Source organism: Scardinius erythrophthalmus (genome assembly GCF_964197995.2).
Source record: "Scardinius erythrophthalmus genome assembly, chromosome: 1".
In the NCBI taxonomy this organism is placed as follows: domain Eukaryota; kingdom Metazoa; phylum Chordata; class Actinopteri; order Cypriniformes; family Leuciscidae; genus Scardinius; species Scardinius erythrophthalmus.
This window is the reverse complement of record NC_138221.1, coordinates 40,673,952-40,697,118: the sequence shown is the minus strand read 5'-3', so window position 1 is coordinate 40,697,118 and position 23,167 is coordinate 40,673,952. Positions and strand designations below refer to the sequence as shown.

Genomic DNA, 23,167 nt, shown 5'->3' with positions numbered 1-23,167 from the left:
CAGTGATGTTTACGTTAGTGTTCAGATGATGTTTAGGCTAGTTGCAGTGATGTTTACGTTAGTGTTCAGAGGATGTTTAGGCTAATTGCAGTGATGTTTACGTTAGTGTTCAGAAGATGTTTAGGCTAATTGCAGTGATGTTTACGTTAGTGTTCAGATGATGTTTAAGCTAATTGCAGTGATGTTTACGTTAGTGTTCAGAGGATGTTTAGGCTAGTTGCAGTGATGTTTACGTTAGTGTTCAGAGGATGTTTAGGCTAATTGCAGTGATGTTTACGTTAGTGTTCAGAAGATGTTTAGGCTAATTGCAGTGATGTTTACGTTAGTGTTCAGAGGATGTTTAGGCTAGTTGCAGTGATGTTTACGTTAGTGTTCAGAGGATGTTTAGGCTAATTGCAGTGATGTTTACGTTAGTGTTCAGAGGATGTTTAGGCTAATTGCAGTGATGTTTACGTTAGTGTTCAGATGATGTTTAGGCTAATTGCAGTGATGTTTACGTTAGTGTTCAGAGGATGTTTAGGCTAATTGCAGTGATGTTTACGTTAGTGTTCAGATGATGTTTAGGCTAATTGCAGTGATGTTTACGTTAGTGTTCAGAGGATGTTTAGGCTAATTGCAGTGATGTTTACGTTAGTGTTCAGATGATGTTTAGGCTAATTGCAGTGATGTTTACGTTAGTGTTCAGATGATGTTTAGGCTAGTTGCAGTGATGTTTACGTTAGTGTTCAGAGGATGTTAAGGCTAATTGCAGTGATGTTTACGTTAGTGTTCAGAGGATGTTTAGGCTAATGGCAGTGATGTTTATGTTAGTGTTCAGAAGATGTTTAGGCTAATTGCAGTGATGTTTACGTTAGTGTTCAGATGATGTTTAGGCTAATTGCAGTGATGTTTACGTTAGTGTTCAGATGATGTTTAGGCTAGTTGCAGTGATGTTTACGTTAGTGTTCAGAGGATGTTTAGGCTAATTGCAGTGATGTTTACGTTAGTGTTCAGAGGATGTTTAGGCTAATTGCAGTGATGTTTACGTTAGTGTTCAGAGGATGTTTAGGCTAATTGCAGTGATGTTTACGTTAGTGTTCAGAGGATGTTAAGGCTAATTGCAGTGATTTTTACGTTAGTGTTCAGAAGATGTTTAGGCTAATTGCAGTGATGTTTATGTTAGTGTTCAGATGATGTTTAGGCTCAGTGCAGTGCAAACTAACTTGTAACCAATTACGTCAATGTGTGATCGTCAACGAGTGGATCTCTGAGCTGGTACGAGTGAGTGGAGGTGGGGCTAATTTGCACATTCATAGAACCGCGTATACTAAATGAGACAAGGGTGTAGAGTTACATTCAAGATATTTTAAGGCATGAATAAATTTTGGTCATTTTGGTGATCAAATATGAGTTTTAAGGGATAAAATGACTACAGGGGACTTTAACATTCAGATGATGTTTAGGTTCAGTGCACTGTGCAGTGATGTTTATGTTAGCATTCAGAATGTGTTACAGTAGGTTCAGTGCAGTGGCAATTATATTAGCATTCAGATGATGCTTAGGTTCAGTGTAGTGATGTTTATGTTAACGTACAAAATGTGTTAGATTCAGTACAGTGGCAATTATGTTAGCATTCAGAATGAATTTATGTTCAGCACAGTGATGTTTATGTTAGCATACTGGGTTTAGGTTTAATACAGTAAGTCACTGCGGTCATGCATACATGAACTAATCAGCAGCTATTAGCATTATGAGGGAACTTATGGCGCTTTTCCACTGCATGGTACGGTTCAGTATGACTCGGTACGGCTCGCTTTGCTGCTTTTCCACAGCATGGTACGGTTCGGTATGGCTCGGTTCGGCTCACTTTTTGGCGCTTTTCCACTGCATGGTACGGCTTGGTATGGCTCGCTTAAATAGTACCACCTCGGTTGAGGTTCCAAGCATGCCGTACAGATACTAAAATGTGACGTGTAAACACAGCAGATCACTGATTGGTCAGAGAGAATCGTCACTACCAGCATCATTGGTTTTGCGGAACGAGACACCATACCTGCTAACAGCAACAGCCACCGCAGTATCATTTGTGCACACAACTTTTTTAAACGACTTGCTTTAAATGACTTGAAACTTGAAAAAAGCAATGGCTGAATTGTGGTCAGTAAACGAGGTGCAGACATTCCTCTCGTTGGTAGCTGAGGAGTGAATGATGTCACGGCAGTAGGCGGCGCAACTATAATGAGCAGTCTATAATCCCCCCCACTTTGACTCGGTACTAACTGCAGTGGAAAAGCAAACCGAGCCAAAGCGAGCCGAGCGAGCGAACCTACATTAGTTTAGTTTTCAAACAGTGTTCAGGTTCAGCACAGTGACATTTGAGTGTATTTAAACAGTGTTTTGGTTTAGTGCAGTTAGAGATGAATTATGAATACTTATTCAGTGTTGTGTTGAGTAAAAATCACATGCTCATGTAAGTTGACTCAAAAAACATAAATCAAAAACTCCTGATCAGCTCCTGTATGCATGACCTTCCATTCTGCTTCTACATTCATTCTACTTTCATTGGTTGAGAGACCCTAAGAAACAGTGGACATGGGTTTTGCTTTAGTTGCCTGTTCGTAGTGGTTTAATTCTGCTGAAATGACTGCAGATGGAATCTCATAAACTGTGTCTGGCAAGCACTTGTGAGACCTTGTTTCTCAGTGGACAAACACACATAATGCACATACTTTCACACTCTCTGGCATTTCATACCGACCGGAAAAACAGGCTGTTTAAATGAAACCCGTAAAATACAAAAGCCCTCCCACGGGAAACACTCACGCTCTGCATCAATAATTCCAGAAGTTCATGAATATTTAAAGATTCCATACCTGAGATGTGGCAGGAACAAAGAATGTATGAGAGAAATGCAACTGAGTGCACAATAGAGATTTAGAGCCTGAGTTTGTCTGTGTGTGACAGAGAGAGAAAGAGAGATACCACTACTTTTGTCATCTAAGTGGATCTCTAAGTGACCAGAGTTTTGAACAGTTATTGATGGCGTTCCAGGATGGATTGCAAAGTTCACAGAAACTCACCCAGAGCATCTTGCCCAGGCAGATGCTGGGCAGTTGAAAAGACACCACTTTGATACCTGTCCAACTATGATGACATCACATCCAGTCCACACAGGAGGGGGCAACAGATGGTTTGTGTCATCTGCTATCTACATTGGGAGCTTTCTAAAACATCTTCCACCCAGCAAAAGATGTTACGATGAACACATGAGGAGCAGAAATAAAAGTGAAGGAAGACTCTTTCAAATAACAACATGATGACAGCATCTGCCTGTCTGAATGTGACAATTTTATTTATAGTCACACATCTATGCATGTATGAACAAGCATGATTTGTTTTCTAAATGACATCTGAGATACAATTATTAATACAGGCCATCTGTGATTTTATGCTAGAACAGATTAGGATCTCAGCAGTTTTTACTAAAATTGGAGTGTCTGTAGTCCGGATACGAGCATTATGCAAGGTCATATGATCAGGTTGTGTGTATCACAAAACAGACTCAAATAAAACTTGAAATATGCAATTTAATTACAGTTTTATGCATATATTAAAGGGAAAGCATTAATTTAGATGATACCTGAGACTGCTACTACAGTGAGCGTTGAACAAAATATGATCAACCACAGATGACACTTGAGTTGAGCATATTAGAGGAATTTAATGTTTTATGGCAGAATATACTTCCGTAAATAAACATAATATAAATGATCATGCATTCACGTAATATGCACGATGCGTATATAATACATTAATGTGCATTTATATATTAAGTTCTTATTTTTTTTAATCCATATAAATAGTCATTTGAAAATGTTAAACTGAATTATGAATGTCTGTTGTTGATGCTTAATATGAAAATAACGTAATTTGGTTATATTAGACGTTTATTTTATCTTATTTAACCGTAATCATAATAATTGCATTGTAACAGTCAAATCTCTCGCACCTTATACCTGTGAACAACTTTGTGCAAACCACATTTAGGACAAATTAAGCTCAATAAAAACACTGGAGCCTTTCACTACCTTTATTTTAGTCAAACTTCTTGCAGTACTGGAGTGATACACAATGACTGGTAAGAAAATGTCCCTCTTCACTTACTCTGAAGGGATGTTAACTTATTCCCTATGCCATTTGCAGTGCTTCGAACTGAACATATTTGGATTGGAATCTCACTTAAGATGGTGGAATACCTGTGAAGTTCACTTTGCAGGGTACTTACGATCAAATTGAAAGCACTCTCTCAGCCTACTCAAGTCTCAGCCTGGATTTGGTCTTGAATGAGCTGGTACCACACTGCTTTTTCCTTTTACATCAGATGGTATACTGTTAGTCCATAAAAAGTTTGCAGAAAGAACTAAATCCATAATGGAACTGCACCAGGAACTGAAACAAGAAATATAACTTTACTACAGCAGGTAATTTGCTGTGTAATTTTTTTTCCAAGGTTGTATGAGAAAAACACACGTGTTTGATGTGGACAGGACAACAATAGATGTAAAGTATATTTCTGAAACATGAATTTGCCTGACCTCTGCAGGGAAAACTACTCCAGTCCTAATAGGGTGTTACCCCTGCATGCATACACACAAATACACACCACAGAGAAGGAAATACAATGAAACTGGAGAAGTAAATGGATGGAGAATGCATTAACTATTTTCAGAAGCCATCTGATGTAGCTTAATTTAATTGTTTTGCGTGTGTGTGTGAGAGCTTTTTTGCATGTGTGTGTGCAGGGTCCTGGTAAACCCTACTTCGTGGGGAAGAAATGTTTAATTTTTTTGTTCCCACAAGGAAAATAGCTTTTAAATCATTATATAATGTTTTTTGAAAATGTAAAAATGCAGAAAGTTTTCTGTGATGGGTAGGTCTACTCTTCTGATTATTCTTTTCACTCCTCTATCAGAAATCTTGCGAGGAGCACTGGTCGAGGCAAATTTACGGTGAAATTATTGTCTTTCCACTTCCGTATTATGGCCCCAAAAGTGCTCACTGGACCATTCAGAAGCTTAGAATGGCGCCTATAACCAATGCCATCATTATGTTTTGCAACAATTAGGTTGCAAAGGTCTTGAGACAGCTCTTCGCTTTTACCCATCATGAGATGTGTCTTGTGTGACACCTTGGCAATGAGACCTTTTTGTAGGCCATCATTTGGGACTGAACCAGCTGTTATTATTTTCCACTGACGGGGCTGGATTGCTTTTTCATTACTGTAAGTTTTCAGCAGTTGTCTTGGCTTTCAATGCCTTTTTGCGCCTCCCTTTCTTCATGTGTTCAATACTTTTTCCCTGTGTCATTTCACATTATTACATATAACTTAATTTCTGAACTTATTTTTGTTTGTTTCTTTGTATGTATGGCTTACTTGGGTTGTTACCAACATCTGGTGAAAATTTCATGTCAATAGCACCTTTGGAAATATATTTACTGAGAAAAATGATGACGTGTTCAATACTTATTTCCCCCGCTGTATGATGTCCTGCCCTCTCCAACCAACCTACTGTACATCTCTGGTTTGGAGAGGATCCAGCCTGCCTTCAGTGTCTTGCCCCAGGAACCCTGAAACACATCCTGGTGGACTGCAAGACCAGACTTACGCAAGGCAGATGCACCTGGTGCCACAACCAAGTGCTGAAGTGCCTGGCTGCTACACTGGAGAGTAAAAGGGTAACCGTCAACGCCATGCCCCTGGAAGCCCAGACTACCTTCCGGCAACCAACATCCTTCGTCCGGGAAGGGGAGAAACAGTCAACCAATCGATCGCCTCCAGACTCATGCCCACTGAACGCAGCCCGGGACTGGGAAATGCAGGTAGACTTAAATCAGAGGCTCACTTTCCCACCCGAAATTGCAGTGACAAAACCTGCACCCAGACCTGGTCATTTGGTCCAAATCCTGTCAACATGTTTTAATAGTGGAACTGACAGTCCCATGGGAGGAAGCCATCGATGAGGCATTTGAAAGGAAGGTTGCGATATGCAGATTTGGCTGCCGAAGCAGAGGACCGGGACTGGAAGGGTCTGATCAGCCTGTGGTGGGCTAGCCTCGGGTGAGGGTGTATTGTGATAAAAGGCCGAAACACCCAATGAGGCCGGGGTGCACAACTGATGATGTGTCAATTGGAGGCACCAGGCGGTCATCCCCCAATCCAACCCCACCCAAGAGGACATCTCCAACAACATCGCTTGCTGATTATCAAGAGATTCTAACATCTAGTCCTAGTAATGCATACATCATTTCACTCCTCATCAGAGTTCCCTGCTGCCAGGATTTCCTTTTTTGTTCCTTCCTTTCTCCATTCTAATGTCACAAATCCATAGAGAGCATAAGCAATTTAACGGCACATTACCATAATGCATTGGATGCTAAAGCAAAACAGCTGACTACCACTTGATCCAAATTTACATGTAACATTAGGCCACTATAAATATGCATCACATTTTTTTTCTAGTCATTCACTGCACTGTACCCCTATAGCTTTGCTTGTAAACAAACCCTGGTGTCCTTCCTTATCACAGAGCTTAAAGACCAGCAATTACAGACGACAATCTGATCTCACAAACAAACAGTTTCTCCACACACAAGCTTCACTAAATGATTGAACTTGTCACAGTGAGATATGACCGTGAGCAGACAGACAGGGTGGATGGCAGAGGTGAAAAGTTGAAAAGAATAAGCAAAACAGTATTTAAATATTATCTACATATGAAGCTCTTAATCATTTCAATAAACCTTTTTTTTTTTTAAATATAACATCTCAAAGTGCAATTCAGTACCTACCTGGGTTGCATATTGTTGGGATAGAAAAGAGAAACAGGGATTTTCTTATGGAGGAAGATTTAAAGTGCTGTTTTAAAGGTTACTATTTTTATTTGTGTGGTCTCCGAATAGGTTCCAAGGTCCAAAAACACTTTAATTTTCTCATAATTGCCTCACTTCTTTTCTCTCAGTGTCTGAAAAAAGCTTGATAAACGATTCGGTCTAAACCCCTCCTTATCGAGAGCCTACTCTGCTTTGATTGGTCAGATGGCCCAGTCTGTTCTGATTGGTCTAGCGCTTACAGCGCGACTCGGAAACAAAGCGCCCATTATCATAACTGAATTTCAGCTCCAGAGGCTTCCTCAGCACTTCAGCATACACAGTGATATGAACAGTAACAATGGTGTCGGTTTTACCGTATCAATTTGAGCACGAGTCCTCATCCTTTGGATGTGCTGCAAAGTAGATTTACTTTTGCAGCACATAAAAAAGCGTCTTCTCAACAACATGAGCTAAACTCTTCCAGGCTTAAGCTTCAACTGCAGTGTTTGATAGTGGGTCAAAGTAGCTACTTTGACTGATGAAGACCATAGGCTGGCATTATGCAAATTTATTACAAATCTACATAGGTTCAAGTAGGAAGTAAAACTTCTGTCTTTTGGGAGACAATAACTAAAGATAAACATCTTTGAAACTTTGACCCTTTAAATTCAAAAACAGCTATCACACTACATGACCGGTAATATCTGAAAAAAAAAAAAAAACATAATGGGGCACCTTAAGTATTGCTAGCAAGGTGTCATGAGTGCATCACCACAGCCCTACCCATAAACCTCTCCGTCCCACACACCGCCCACATCATCTCCACCTGCTTTGTATTCTGGAGCGGCTGCCGTGTACGTTTTCTCTCTCTCTCTCTCTCTCTCTCTCTCTCTCTCTCTAGCAGTGATGGCTGAAGAACAGAGGGAGGGAGATGAGTGTCAGAGGGAGGACAGGCTATTACCATTTCAGTGCAAACACATTTTCACAGTTTCAGATTGACACAACCAACTTGTGCACATATTCATGTCTATGACATTTCTGTGCCAGGAATACCCATGGATCCATAACCTTGTGCTGAATGCCACTATTTAAACATTTACAGATTTTATTCAGCTGTGTGAATTTGTGTGTGTGAGAGTCAAGCAAATCCATGAGTGTTTAAATATGCAGCTGGTGCTGGATGTTTCCCTCCCTCTGTCACTCAATATTAAACATCATTATATAACAGCACTATATGTCAGCACTTTACTGATTTCCAACTTATTCTATCGTTTTACTCTTGTCCCAGATGTAAACTTTCGATCTTACAATATTAAACCCCATTATTAAAAATATATAATTTTAAGATAATCTAAAAAATAAATAATTTCAACATTTCTTGTGAAAATTATTTATATAAATCATAATGTTCCTCATTTATTATTCAAGATGAATTCCTCAAGATTAAGAGTGTTGTCGCTGATTTTTCCACCCCAGACAAAGTTTGTCCAAAGGCTGACAAACTTAGAGAGGTTAAAATTTATTTTTAACACTGTTCCTGAAGATTATAACCTCAACGTTTATCTGTGCACTGCACATTTTACGGAGAACAGCAGACAGGCAGAGTACAATGCAGGATACCTGCACAAAAGCTTCTCCTGAAAGATTTAGCCATTCCCATTTTGTCGTGACAATCTGTTGTTTATGGATCACAACTTGTAAGTATGTCTTATTATTTGTAGTTTTGTTTTCAATTAACAGTTCCAATTATAAACTTTATGTAGTTGCTACGATAGCTACGATGTAAACAAATGGCAAAACTTTGCCTCCGCTAGCCTGCTAACTAACATTACAGTATTTATGTAGTGTTTACTTTAGCTCTTGTAAGCTCTTGCTTTTGCAAGACTGTTTGCCGCCCCTTGTGATCGATTACTATTTGTATTACTGTAGTTTTCCGACAAATATGATTAAATGGTGGATAACATTGTATCTATAAGAAAATTACAAAAAAAAAGGTACCAGTTGTACGTTTAGCACAATTATCTTGTTCGTCAATGTTGTCAGGGTCTGAATCGGGCTCGAATTGGCTTGAAATTGGCGCCATGGTCCTTTATATTTACACTAGAGTAGAGCTTGCGGTTATGAAGGGGTGTGACCAGGGGCGGCGCTTGTGTATGGCAGAGTATGGCAGTTGCCATACCCTAGCAGTCAGAGTTCAGATAAAACATCAGCTAATGATGATGCTCATTAAAGATTTTTGGAGGGCTTTAACCCCCCTAAATTTCCATCCAGCCCCCCTAAAAATTTGCTACTAACTGTACACTAATTCGTGATCGCCTCAGTCACCTTTAAAAGTCATATGAAACCGGCTCCTCCCAGTATTATCTCTGCAGCATCAGAACAAAAGCAGAGGACAATGTGTGTGCATTTATTGATAGATCGTTATGATATATATGCATCTGTGTAGTTCTTTGTTTGTCATAAATGCAGTTTACTTAATATGATGCTGAAGCAATTCAACACGTTTCCCACTGTAAAATCCGGGCTTATTTATATCTTTTATTTCCTTTCATCCAAACGGCATGAGACTTTGTGACTTTTCCTACTCTTTCTATAGGCTACTTCATGCTTCAGTACAATAAAATTGCTAAAAGAATTGTTATAATATTCATTTGAAGATAAATCCAAAGGCAAAACAAGCGATAAGTGACCATTCACGCCAACTTCTTAATGCCGACTTATCTGATTGGATCCCACTTCAGGAAAATTATTTATTATGTTTTTATTATTATTTTAACAATGTCGAAAACACAATGGCAGATTTTAAATGAACACATAAATGTATACATGTATACATTATTGCAAAAGCATTATTATAAAAAAAAATTGTGTGGAGTGAGTGTGCGTAGCCGCAGTTTATTGCATCACTTAATCGCGCGTCTTTTTGATTAGCCTAGCTGTCAGATACAGAGTAAAAATGAAAAGAAACAGGCCTATTCAATCTTCCCTGGATGTTTTTTTTTTTTTTTTTAATCGAAGAAATTAAATAATAGCAATCAGGAGAATGGAAGCAGCAGCAAAAAAAGAAAAAAATAGAAAAGAGGACTGTAGTGCTGTCAGCGAAACGTTACCCGTAGTGAGAGCAGGAATTGGTGAGACCTCTCATGGGCTGCTTTTAAAAGCAGATATTTGTCTGCATGGGATGCTCCGCTGAATATGTTCATTGAATTGAGTGATGGAGCGTGGTGCCAGTGGAGCCTCATTGTCTGGTACTAATGGCTAACAGCAAACAACTGTGGGCTCCTCGGACCAGACATAGTGGTGATTGCTCGTTTCTGTCTGCAGGCTCAGACACAGGCTCCAGTCTGACCTAGTTCTGCTGCTGACAGGAAGAGAATTAAGACCAGTCTAGCCACAAATCGCAGCACTACTTCCAGTCCCAACAGCTGAACAGTCAATCACAGATGAATGACAAGGAGAGGGAGAGAGAGAGATGCTTAAATGCTTAGAATGGAATAGAATAAAATATGTACCAAATGTGTCTAGCCTGAGCAATATGAGTGAGATCAAGGTGAACCTAGAAGCTCATGTGAACATGATGTAAGGGTACATGTTTTTTCTATTGAGATCAACAAACGAGAGAAACAGTGAGAGAGGCGGTGCTACATATGTTTATACATACGTACATACATATATACATCTTATTCCGTTTATCCTTCCCTCTCCCTAGACACTTCCTCCAGCTCTTCCGGGGGGACACCGAGGCGTTCCCAGACCAGCCGGGAGATATAATCCCTCCAGCATGTCCTAGGTCTTCCCAGTGTCTCCTTCCGGTGGGACGCGCCCGGAACACCTCCCCGGGAAGGCGTCCAGGAGGCATCCGGAACAGGTACCCAAGCCACCTCAGTTGGCTCCTCTCGATGTGGAGGAGCAGCGGCTCTACTCTGAGTTCCTCCCGAGTGACCGAGCTTCTCACCCTATCTCTAAGGGATCGCCCAGCCACCCTGCGGAGAAAGCTCATTTCGGCCGCCTGTATCTGGGTTCTTGTCCTTTCGGTCATGACCCACAGCTCATGACCATAAGTGAGAGTAGGAACGTAGTTTGAGCAGTAAATCAAGAGCTTCGCCTTGCGGCTCAGCTCCTTCTTCACAACGACAGACCGGTACAGGGACCGCATTACTGCAGAAGCTGCACCGATCCGTCTGTCAATCTCCCGTTCTATCCTTTCCTCACTCGTGAAAAAGACCCCAAGATACTTGAACACCTCCTCTTGAGGCAGGAACTCTCCACCAACCTGAAGCGGGCAAGCCACCCTTTTCCGACTGAGAACCATGGCCTCGGATTTGGAGGCCATATGTTTATATTTATGTTTAAATATGTAGCACAGTGGTCCTGCGAGGCACAGCATTTTGTTCCACTGTATGTCTCCACATATAGTAGAATAACAATAAAGCTCACTTGGCTTGACTTGACTTGAATATTCAGGTTGCTGCCAAAGTGGCAGTGAGTCTGAAAAAGCCAGTGAGCCCAGTGACCGCAGGAGAAGAAGAAGACTGCTCAGGCACCTGTGTGGCGTCCGTGGTGCTGTGTGATTGCCTCTCTGTTTGAATTATATCAGGTAATGATAAGAATCACTGAAGAACGACATGAAGCGAATATTATCAAGAAGTAACAGCTTCTGGAAGCCTGCTTTCATATTCAGCCAAATATCAGAGACCATTTTAAATCAGAGCAATAAAGGTTTGCACATAATTTAATTTCATATATGGGTGATTCTTCAATTAGAGGAACTTTTCTGTCCTCTAGGATGATTTTAAAGCAAAATAAATCATTATAGGTTTAAAGAAGAGATTACATTAGCTTTTTATTGCATCTTTTTACTTACTTTTGGAGCTGGTTTCACAGACAGGGATTAGATTAAGCCAGGATTAGGCCTATAGCTTTTATAAGCGTGTCAGAAAAAAAAACATACTAACATTACTAATGTGCATTGTTGAGACAAAACAGTGGCACTGGCATATTTAAAGTTATCTCAGTGCAAGTTTCTTTCAGTTAAAACAGCTCAAACATTAATTTTAGTCTGTGACTATCTTAAGCCTTGTCTGTGAAACTGGGGGTTTGAGTGGTGAAAGGTTAAATTACCCTGACTTCTTAACTTTCCTTTATAAATGTTTAAAGTGTTGTGTTTTTTCTCTAAATATACACACACTTATACAGTTATATACACATTTATGCACATAATATGAATATACACACATGAATATACAAACAACAGTTTGTGGTCAGTAAGATTTTTTTTTAAATGTTTTTGAAAGAAGTCTCTTATGCTCACAAAGGCTGTATACAGTAAAAATGCAATAAAAATAGTAACATTGTGAAATATATTGCAATTTAAATAAATCCTTTCTATGTGAATATATTTTAAAATATAATTTCTTCCAGTGATGGATTGCTCCAGTCTTCGGTCTCACATGATCCTTCAGAAATCAGTCTAATATTATGATTTGCTGCTCAAGAAACATTTCTTATTATTATCAATGTTGAAAACAGTTGTGCTGCTTAATATGTTTGTGGAAGCCAGGATAAAAAATGTTTTTCAGGATTCTTTGGTGAACAGAAATCAGAAAAGAAGAACATTTCATTTAAATGGGAATCAATATCATTATAAATGATAAATATATCAAACTTTTGGACAGTAGTGTATATATACTGTATTTATGTCATTTGGTATTTATACACTGTAAAATGTGGTAATATGCAATTTTAAGCTAACAGTGGTGTAACGTAGGTGAATTCAATCAAATTAAATCATGAGACAGATCACCATTTACCAGTATTAACATGCATCCCGTCACTACTTGTGATTGAATTTCTAAATTTTGTGTGTTCACTCTTAGTATCGTGTATTAACAGTTTGAGTGATCGGATCAAAATAAAATATCGGACCCCATTTGGACCATTATTGTTTGGATCACCCGAGACGACTGATAATACTAAGTACTAAATGTGGCTATAATTTAATCCAGACCAGTTGAACAAAACAGTCAAAAGAGCATCTGAAGGAGCTGTGTTCTGTTCTGTCAAAAGCAATATGATTGAATTATCCTTTGCACGTTCCAGTCTACGTGTATAAATACAGACAGATGAAGAGAGAGAAAGATGCACAGAATGGCAGGAGGGGGATACAGAGGACAGGCGGGATGTCAAAGAAGATCTGGCTGTTCATTCATAGACTAATCGATTCACAGGAAGAAAGTGCTAAGAAAGCATCTGCAGGCTTTCTCTGCTCCCCAGCAAATTACACACTGATTGATATGGATCCTATAGCCACCTAGATTTGGATTTATGAAGTAAAGCTGTAGACACACACACACGCACACACACACACATTCAAAAGCACTGCACATACACAGCTCTGTTCAGGGATGTAATTTTCTGATTTATTTTATGGTTTATCTTGTGAGCCAAGACCTAAAGGCTCATAGTAAATCCTCTTTTACACACAAAAACAAACACATATACTCAAATAGACTGACTCTGACAACTTAGTAAGAGATTTTAGGGCCTAAATTAGCCATTACTGCGGTAACACTGAAAAAAAACGAAGAGAAATCTACCCTCTGCAGAAACAGACAGCGCTCCAATTAATTCAGATTGAGCCTGGAAAGAAATAACTGTCATTTAAGCACCCATGCTGTTATAAAGCCCAAATGAATACTAGCATGCACCTGTTTGTGTGTGTGACTGAGAGAAAATAGAAGAGAACAAGGGAAAGGATAGATGGACACCCCTCAAGGTTACCTGTCATAGCAATGTCATTGCTGGAGGCTGGCATATCCCATGTTGCCATATACTGCGGATTAGATCTCTGGCTGATGTTTACACTCTACATTTTGTAACGACTGAGACAAATCAGACACGATTATTTGTTATATTTAACAAATAATCTTTAAAACTCACTCTGGGATCTATGGTCCCATCCCCCCAACAAGGGCAAGAAGGGTCTTGGTTACCATGACTACGATCAGATAAGTTGGTTTTATTGCTGTAAAAATGTGGTCACGTGGAAAAAGCTGAGGCCATAGGAAAGACCCACAGCCCTTAAAACAGACTTTCCTGCATTAATTTATGGACGAACTGATCTGTAAATGAACATGCACCCCAGGACACTGTGTGAATGATCTACTGTCTTATGTAGTGTCTTTTGATACTATGTATTTTATGACAGAAACAACGGTCAATGTAACCCCACCTGTTTCATGTCTCCTATCTAATTAATACTCATTTAATGACTCACACTTCATCACCTTCTCATAGAATGCAGTGTGTTTGTTATATCTAGCTGAGTATAAATGAACACAAACGGCAAGGCCTATGTCTAACCACACTTGAGAGTTGAGACAGAGCCATAAATCCTCCCAACAGAGGAATTTCCCGCTTGGAAATTCCCCCTTTCTTATTGGTCAAGCCAACCCTGAGAGATGGGACCTTTCTCAGACTTTAAATGGCCTCTGCACAAGCTCTTCGTTGGCCTCATCGGTACGTTCGCGTAGCTGTCCTGCGTGGCCACACTAGGTCCCAGGGCAACAGGCCTTGGCCCACAACCAGCCATGTGCTCTTTCAGGAGAGAGAGGGCTCTCTCAACCAGAACAGAATCAAAGGACAACATCAGGAGTGTGGCACAATGTCTTCATTCAATGCAGAAGAAGTCCATCGCAACACCAACCATAAACTCTTCCGACTTTCTCCCTTCTCGTTTGCTCTGCATGTCCTCTCCGGCCCAGGGCCGGCAGGCCACAATCGGCACTCCAGCCATGGGAACAGAGTCAAACCAACCACGCAAGTTCATCACCAATTCTTTAGTCAATGCCAAAGAAATCGACTGAGACTCATGGGACCATCAAAATCCTTCTTCAGGAATTTCACAAAATGTTTCACTGCAAAGGCCATGCAAGTATACATTTAATGAGGTGCTCTGAAAATGATAAGCTGATGGTTCTTTTCATAGTTAAATGGATGTTTTCCATAGTTCCATTTCCTGCTTCCGGTTTCATTCTGTCACTCACCATTTTACCCATGCATGTATGTATGTGTGTTTAGTTTAGTTATGTTTGTGATTTAGTTAATACAACTTGTGCAACAATACATATTTGGTTCTGATTCTCTGCTTGTAACAAAGTTTATTTTAAGATTTAGATTTTGACTACAGACTCTTAGTAGTACCGTACAGTAAGAAAGACATTTCCCTCCCCCGGAAATTAACATTTCTTAGAATTAATAAACAATTAACACTGAGTGTTCACGGGACGAACAGGTGGATTGATTGTAATATTAATTTCACTACATTAAGTTAATTCTATTAACTGATTCAAATACTCAATCAAATATAACGAGTTATGATTGATGATGAATATTTCTTTAGAACTAATTTGCTACAGTTTCCTTCTTAAATAAAACCTTCCGTCCAATCATCAACACACTGTCACAGAACCATTATGTCATCGTCAGCCAATCACAGGACAGTTCACATTAAAACGTTTATTCAGTATGATGGCAGAACTCTCCTGAGGTTAAATGCACTCAGAGTAACAAGCAAAAAATTAATTAAAAATAGGAATATTGAGGTAGTATCACACGGCAATCAAAAATTCATAAGCTGCAGTTATAATGGAAATATGTCCCTGATGATTTTACTGTTACAGCTATAAATTTTACAATTTAATAAGCTTGGTGTTTTTTTTTAATACAGCCCGAATTAAAGTGCTCTCTAGAACATACTTTTTTTTTGTTTACACTACTGCTCAAAATTTTTGGGTCAGGGAAAGTTTGTATTTTTGTGAGAAAATGGTGCTTTTATTCAGCATTAAATGAAACAAACGTGACAGTAAAGACATTTAAAACAAAAGATTTCTTTTTCAAATAAATGCTGTTCTTCGAAATTTCAATTCATCAAAGAAACCTGAATAAATGTATCATGGTTTCCACAAAAATTAAGCAGCATAACCGTTTTCCACACTGATGATAAGAAATATTTCTTGAGCATCAAATCATCATATAATAATGATTTCTGAAGGATCATGTGACACTGAAGACTGGAGTAATGATGCTGAAAATTCAGCTTTACCATCACAGTAATAAATTACAGTTTAAAATATATTAAAATAGAAAACAGTTATTTCAAATAGTAACTTTACTGTATTTTTGATATGCAGCCTTGGTGAGCATAAGAGACTTCTTGCAAAAACATAATACATCTTACTGACCTCAAACTTTTGAAGAGTAGCATACACTTAATCGTTTTACAATTAATAAGACACAAGTTGGTTTTGCACAGCAGTACACTGATCTGTTAACCTTTGCGTACTTAAGTCACTCTGAAAAAAACATCATTCTGACACTCTAGAAATGGAGGTTTAGTAATTTCCTGTTATCATTCTGTCATCTACAAAATGACCACCGCTCATCTCTCTGTAAGTGTGGTTCTATATGATGGAATCTCACTATAATATAGAGCCTATTTCTCAAACGCTGCTACACTAATTTAAAATTCATACAGCTTTGAAATGACATGTGAAGAAGGGGCATAATGTAAACCCTTTCTCAATCTGTGGCTTTATATTCAGACTGTAATGTCATTTAAGGGTTGTTCTCTACAAATACACACAATGAAAAATATTCAAAGTATCACCAGTACACTATTACAGGTCTTCGCAGTGTTGCCAGATGTACGATAATTTTGACCTCTGTAGGATGTACGATCAATAATGGAAAAAATCTTATAATGTACGATAATTTCAGAACTGTGTGACACTTCAAATGATGGTCGTTGTAAACATAGGGCTTCTCATTGATCTAGCTGTGGATTCTAAGTCCACCGGCCGGAAGAACGTGTAGAGAGAGGGAGCGAGAGACCTTGCGTGTGTGTATGCTAGTGTGCCTCACGAAGCGCATGTAAGGACCCAAACCAATCATTTGTAAGTGCGGGTGGGCTTTTATCTATACTCCCGAACCGAATTAATTCTGGTACGATACTTGGACATTTCCAATCTGGCAACACTGGGTCTTCGGGTTATAGTCACGCAGCAGCAGAAAACAGCTGTCAATCCTGTTTGAAGTGCTAATGTTGTTCTGCTCATAGACATTTTACAACATAATTACATTTTTAACCAAAGCCACACTAACAAACTTACATTTTCAGCAGTCACAAACAAATTTTGAGAACAAGTTGGATGTTCTTTGTGGGTTATATTTTTTTGCTGTCAATAAATATGATTAGGGAATGGGGATGTCAACTTCTTTCAGTTTATTAAAAAATTGTGTGGTTGTAGAAAGAGTCAAAACTCTCATTAAAGGTGCTCTAAGTCATGTCACGCGTTTTTTAGGCCAAAACATTTTTTGTCACATACAGCAAACATCTCCTCACTATCCGCTAGCTGCCTGTCCCCTGAACACACTGTAAAAAAACGCGGTCTCTCTAGACACCACAGGCTCCACAAACGGCAACAAAAACAAACTGGGCTCACCCGCACCACGAAACACAACAAACAGTGTTCCAGCCAATCACTGGCAAGAAGTATTTGAGGGTGGGGTCTGGGGGGTTGTGCGCGTACACATGAAGGGGGTGTGGGGGAGAGAGAAGCATGAAGAGGGAAGTTTGAATTATGGCCGACACACGACCAAAGAGACGACGTTCCGATGAACAGAACAACTTGCAAGAGGGACAAGGATAAGGAACGCGCGAAGTCCCGAATTTACATTGGAAAAACCTTTGAAAGGTGGCGAGAACTCCGCCGGCAGAAGGGATTAGCTACTATCCGACATTCAGTTGCTCTGTTTTTGCAGAACAGGTAAATCCACTTTTCTTTCTAAACTGACGTTCATGTTCGCAAAACCAACACAAGGATGTAATTAGCTAGATCTATGCAGTCAGCGTTAACTTTGGTGAATACAACATGTATGTTTCTAGCAGCGATCAATCTCTATTGTAAATGATCAAGCAAATTCACAATAGGGCGACAATTTGTGTAAGTTAACGGTTGTTTTCACCCACGGTTTGTTATGAATTTGAATGTTCATATATAGGCTATTGACAACTTTGACTAAATTTGTTTACGCCGCCGCCGTTGTTTATGCTCACTGGGAAACGCGAAGCTAACGTTATCTTGCTATCATTGCATCCTTGTATGGGAGCTAACATATAGTTATAACCTCAGGTGGCAAAACGATTTTAAGATAGCCTAATGTTTCTCTTTTTCTGTATTCTGTTCTGCAATATATAAAAGCATTTATCTAACTTGGCGACATTACACATTGAATGAAGTATCAGTAAAACTTAACTTTGTAGTGACTATTTTGACTTTCCTTTATGCCAGAAGGGAAGGGAAGGGAGGGGAGGAGACGGGCTGAGGAGGAGGGAGGGTCTAGCCAGCCTCCGTTTTGTTTGACAACAATTCGAAAGTCAACAAGAAGTAACGTCTCCCGACATCGCTTAGAGAACCTTTAACATTTTAAATGTCCCCGCAAGAAATGATTAAAGTGCCACTATTATGGTTTTTCGAATATTATCTTTCATGCAGTGTGTAATAGCTGTTTGTGAATGAAAACATTCTGCAAAGTTGTAAAGTCGAAAGTTATGAACGATAAATAAAGTTATTGTGTCCCAAAAGAATCGACTACGAACCACCAATACGAGTCGTTTTTTGTTCAAATCCGACTGCTTTACTGTTTTACATCACTGGAAGATACATTTACATAATGCCCGCCTATGTTGTACGTTGTCCGCCCACGAACAACTTGACCAGCCCTCAAACGTGATTTTACTGACGTTTTCAGTTCAACGCGGGATTCGCAAAAGTATATTAATGTATATATTTTCTACTGGGTGTTCAAAATATGTAGTTTTGTGTTTTATATTGTGTAAGTTTCCGGCTAACCGGCTAACTCACGTTATTACGGTCTTACTGATATACTTCTGTTAAGCAGATGTGGGCCACTATTACCTAAAACTGTGTCTATTAATGCAGAATGTCTGTCATTCTTACTAGAGTAAAGATAAAGGATGGAGCAAGATTTGTTTTACAAGTGTTTGTTACATCAGTCATTCACGTCAGTGCTGGGCGAACATGCACCGTTATTGATACAGTTAATACAGTTATAAATTAGAAATATACACATCAGTTTGTTGATGGACATACTCTTGTTAATGCTGATGGTGAGGAACAGTTGCAGGAATTAGAGTAGCGTATCACTGAGAAACGTTCTGTAAAGACAGTAACGGTGACGTCATTGGAAGAACTATAGTTATTCAACCCGAACCTCCATCGCAAGGAAGTCTCCCCGCAATATGATGAGGTTCAAGAAATCCAAATAACAAGATGGTTTCCTGCTTAATGATACAGAGGGTAGGAATTGAATTATCATGGATTAGAAAAAGAGCTAATTTGAGCTGGGTCTGATTCACATGTTTTTTACACTTTATACTCTACTGCCAAACTGTGCTCTATCAACTGGTATGCGAAAACAGCTGCGGAGATTTTCTGATCTCATACAGGCGAGGCTGAGCTGTTTAGAGTTTCAAATAAATATCGAACTGTTAAAGAATATTTATTACCGTTATTTAACACAAAGGTTAAAGGCATTGCATGATATGTCCCTCTGAATATCTGTTTGGTGGAACTGTAAAAGGTCATTTGGAACCATTCCACTACCTGCCATTCACCCCAAAAACATTTTCTGCACAAACACACCTCAACAGAACCTAAACAATGACAAGGGAGGCAAAATTGGTGTGGTTTAGGGCGGCTATTTTAACCTACACTACACTTCACATGGGTAAGTGAAGACATTTGTGACGGTGCATTCAGTCAGGTTAAAAATAATTCAGGTACTATATGTTTTAAGTGTATTCATGTTTCAAAAGTAAAAATTGTGAAGTTATTAGAGCTGCAAATTGTATATCCTATAGATTGTACAGAATCTATGATACTTTGGACTTGTATAGAGATTCTGTATTCTAGATACTTCAATATATGCTTTCGGGAAACATTATGCAACAAGCACATTATACACAAAGTATCACACAACCATCATCATGCATACTCAAACACTCTTACCATGAGAATGAAACTAGATCACATAAGATATCCTAAAGTCTTCAAGTTTCATCCAGGAACTCTATCTCCTTCATCTCTCTATCCCTTCCTTTCATCCTAGTAGTGCTTTCATCCCCTCTTTTCTTTCATCTCCACTTTATGTTTTCGTTACACCCACGTCTTTCTTGACACCTATTTCTCCTTTTCATTCCTAGGAGCACTGCTCTTACTCTTTCCATCCTCCACACCTTCTACTCCTCCACTTTCTGCACTTTTCACTCTCTATTTAGCTTTCTTCACGTTGCTTCTGCCATATTTTCCTGTGAAATGGGTAAATAAAGGGGGGTGAGAAAAAAAGAACCGACTTTGGACCATGGTAGCTGGTTTCTAGCTGGCCCATGCTCCTGCTCCTTAATTGTTTACTTATCCAAGCTGGCCATTAGCTTGTCCAAACTGGTCAAAACTAGTGATTATCTGATCATTAACTGGTCCAAGTTGGTCAATAACTGGTCAAAGCTGGTCATAAGCTAGTTAATAGCTGGTCCAAACTGACCGACCAGTCAACATCTTTCAAAAAACAGCTTGACCACATTAAATAGATCAAGTGTCTGCTTGTAACTGGTTTGTTACTGGTATAAAAGTCATGTAAAGAAATAAAACTCCATGGTTATGTTTATACATTTAATTAATGTACATTTTTCTAGTTATTATGCCAAGTCAAATATTTTATTGAGTATAAATTGTGTGTAAAAACTACTTTTAAAAGTTCTTTTTTTTTATCCGAATGACTGGAAAAGCCATGGGGCCTTAAAAAATGGTTGTTGACAATGGGGGTCACAGCTACATTTAGGGGATTTAGGAAAAGAAGGAATAGAAGGACTGAAATTGCGAGATGTTCTCAGACTCTTGTTCTCACGTTCTTTGGGTTATCTGTTGAGTAGTTCATGCAATGAAGCATCAGTGTTCTCCATCCTCTGCAATTCCTTCTTTTTTAGGCATATCGGCCCTCCCTTTCGTGCTTACCAAAGCTGGTCTCTCCCAAGAGAGTGTGGGTATGCCTCCAGCAGCCAGTCTCCTCCTTTCTTACTCTCTGCCTGCCTTCCTCAGTCTCACTTCAAGCAAGCATTTCCCTGGTTTCAATCCATCTCTCATCTGCTCTGTATATGCGTTTTTCTCTGCTGAAGATTTTTCTTATGTTCTCGTGTAGTATTTCTGTCTCAGGCCTCATACGAATTATTCCTATCATTCTTGTGATGCCTTACTTCTTCTCCCTGCAGACTTCAGGGACAAATGCCTCTAAGCTCCTCTTTGTCCATTTCTCTTTGTTTGGCTTTTTCTAACTTTTTTTTTTTGCATCCATTTTGCAGCCTCCTCTCAGCAGAAGTGACTTTGAAACTGTGATACAAGACAAAAGAGGAATCTAAAACTAGATTTTTATATTTTCTCAAGAAAATGCAAGTGCTTATCCAGGCAAAACTCACCACCACGATGCTACACTGGTGTGGGTGGTTGCCAGGGTGTTGCTATATGGATGATAGGGTGTTCTGGGTTGCTGCTTAGTGACCCAATTCATAAGAGGCCTTTAAGGGATAGTTCACACAAAAATGCAAACACTATCGTCATATACTTATCCTCATAAACACAATAGAAAATATTTAGAAGAAAACTATGACAATCAATGGGGTTCCAATGTTGATTTGGACTCCACTTACTCTCACTGTATGGACAAAAACAACTGAATTATTTTTCAAAATATCTTTTTTGTGTTCCACCAAAGAAAGCCAGTCATACAGGCATGGAACAGCATAATGGCGAATTTTCAATTATGGTAAAACATCTCGCATGTGAATATGTTTTTGATTGTTTTTATAGTCCAACAGGTAAGTCAACTCTAAATACTTGTAGTAATAGCAACTTCTAATCAACAAGCCACATTATTTGAGGTTTGTAGCGCAAACAATCCAAAGGCAGGTTGCTCAGCTAAGTTTATTCATCAGGGTTCAAATAGTAATTATATTCACAAGCACCACAAAATTCTCTCCACTTGATCACACACTCACTCCAGGTTTAATGGGTGTGATGCTTCCAACTGTTATTCTTACACGGCCACTGAAAGCTAAAATGCAAAACCACAAATATACACACACACGTTCACGCAAAGGCATCATTATAAGACAGTTGTTTTCCCCCTCTCCCTCTTTCCCATCCTTCTGTTTCTCCAGGCATGGATCCCTCAATTCATCTCTGAGCTTCCACACCCACTGAGCCAGCCTTATCACTCCCATCCCTGGATACCCTGCTCACCAGCAGAGCCTTTAGATCCCACAGATACTGAGCAATCGGTATGAACCACCAAAGGATAACTATGCACACAAACACACACACACACACACCCTCCAACCCCACCTTGCCCCACCCCCTCACCAAAAGCAAAAGGGGGAAAAGAGCAGCGAATGAGGAAAGCAACAAACACGGCAAATAACAAAATACCTGTTACATAAGAACAGATAAATACAAGGTTGACATACCTTGGGATGGTGCATTTCCCATAATGCCTTCACCGCGCTCCGCTGCCTACAAGAGAGAGCCACCAGCCTGCTTCCTGATCCACCCTCCTGGTCCTCCTCCTCTCTCTTGTCTTCACTCCGCGTTGTTAACCTCTCCCGGAGCCGGCCGTGCTTCTATTCGCTCCTTTTCTCCTTCCGTCCCTGCCTTCCTTTGTCTTGCTCTCTCGCTCTTGTCCTCTGTTCCTCTCCCTCTCTCTCGGCGCGCGAGATGGGCTCGTTCTCTCCAGCTGGTTCTTGCAGGCAGCAGCGCCGTACGCGTGTGAGGCGATGTGTGTGTGTGTGCGCGAGTCAGGGAGAACGAGCGTGTGCGGTCGTGTGTGCATGTGTGTACGTCCTTGCCTCGCTCAGTGCAATTGAGCTGGCTTACAAGTGTTGGAGAAGCTGCAAAGAGCTTTTACTAAACAGCTTGTACTAAGCAAAAAGAAAAAAACAGTCAGTGATATGATAGATTAACATGCTTTTGTTGTTCTCCTCTTGCTCTCTCTCTCTTAAAGGTACAGTCTCTTATTTGCAGTGATTGTGCTAATCTCTTTTCTCTTTGCCCTTTTCTTTTTCTCAGTCTCTGCAGACTCCTTTATGGAGGAATATTGGGAGCTCTAGGGATCTGAGCTCTCCATGGTGCTGAAAGTCACGGGAAGGGCCCTAGAGAGTGATGCTGAGGCTAGGCTGGCTGGGGGAGGG

At 39.7% G+C, this 23,167-nt stretch overlaps 1 protein-coding gene across 1 annotated transcript in view; it reads right to left on the bottom strand.

The window, feature by feature from the left end:
• srcin1a (SRC kinase signaling inhibitor 1a) overlaps positions 1–22,469 on the bottom strand; it is a gene marked incomplete at its 5' end in the record, with an annotated part of 124,686 nt that extends 102,217 nt beyond the window's left edge. The window contains one exon of the mRNA XM_081376710.1: positions 22,448–22,469. Coding sequence (XP_081232836.1) covers positions 22,448–22,469 — 22 coding nt within the window. The remainder of the gene's footprint in view (positions 1–22,447) is intronic.
• Between the last annotated feature and the right edge of the window lie 698 nt (positions 22,470–23,167).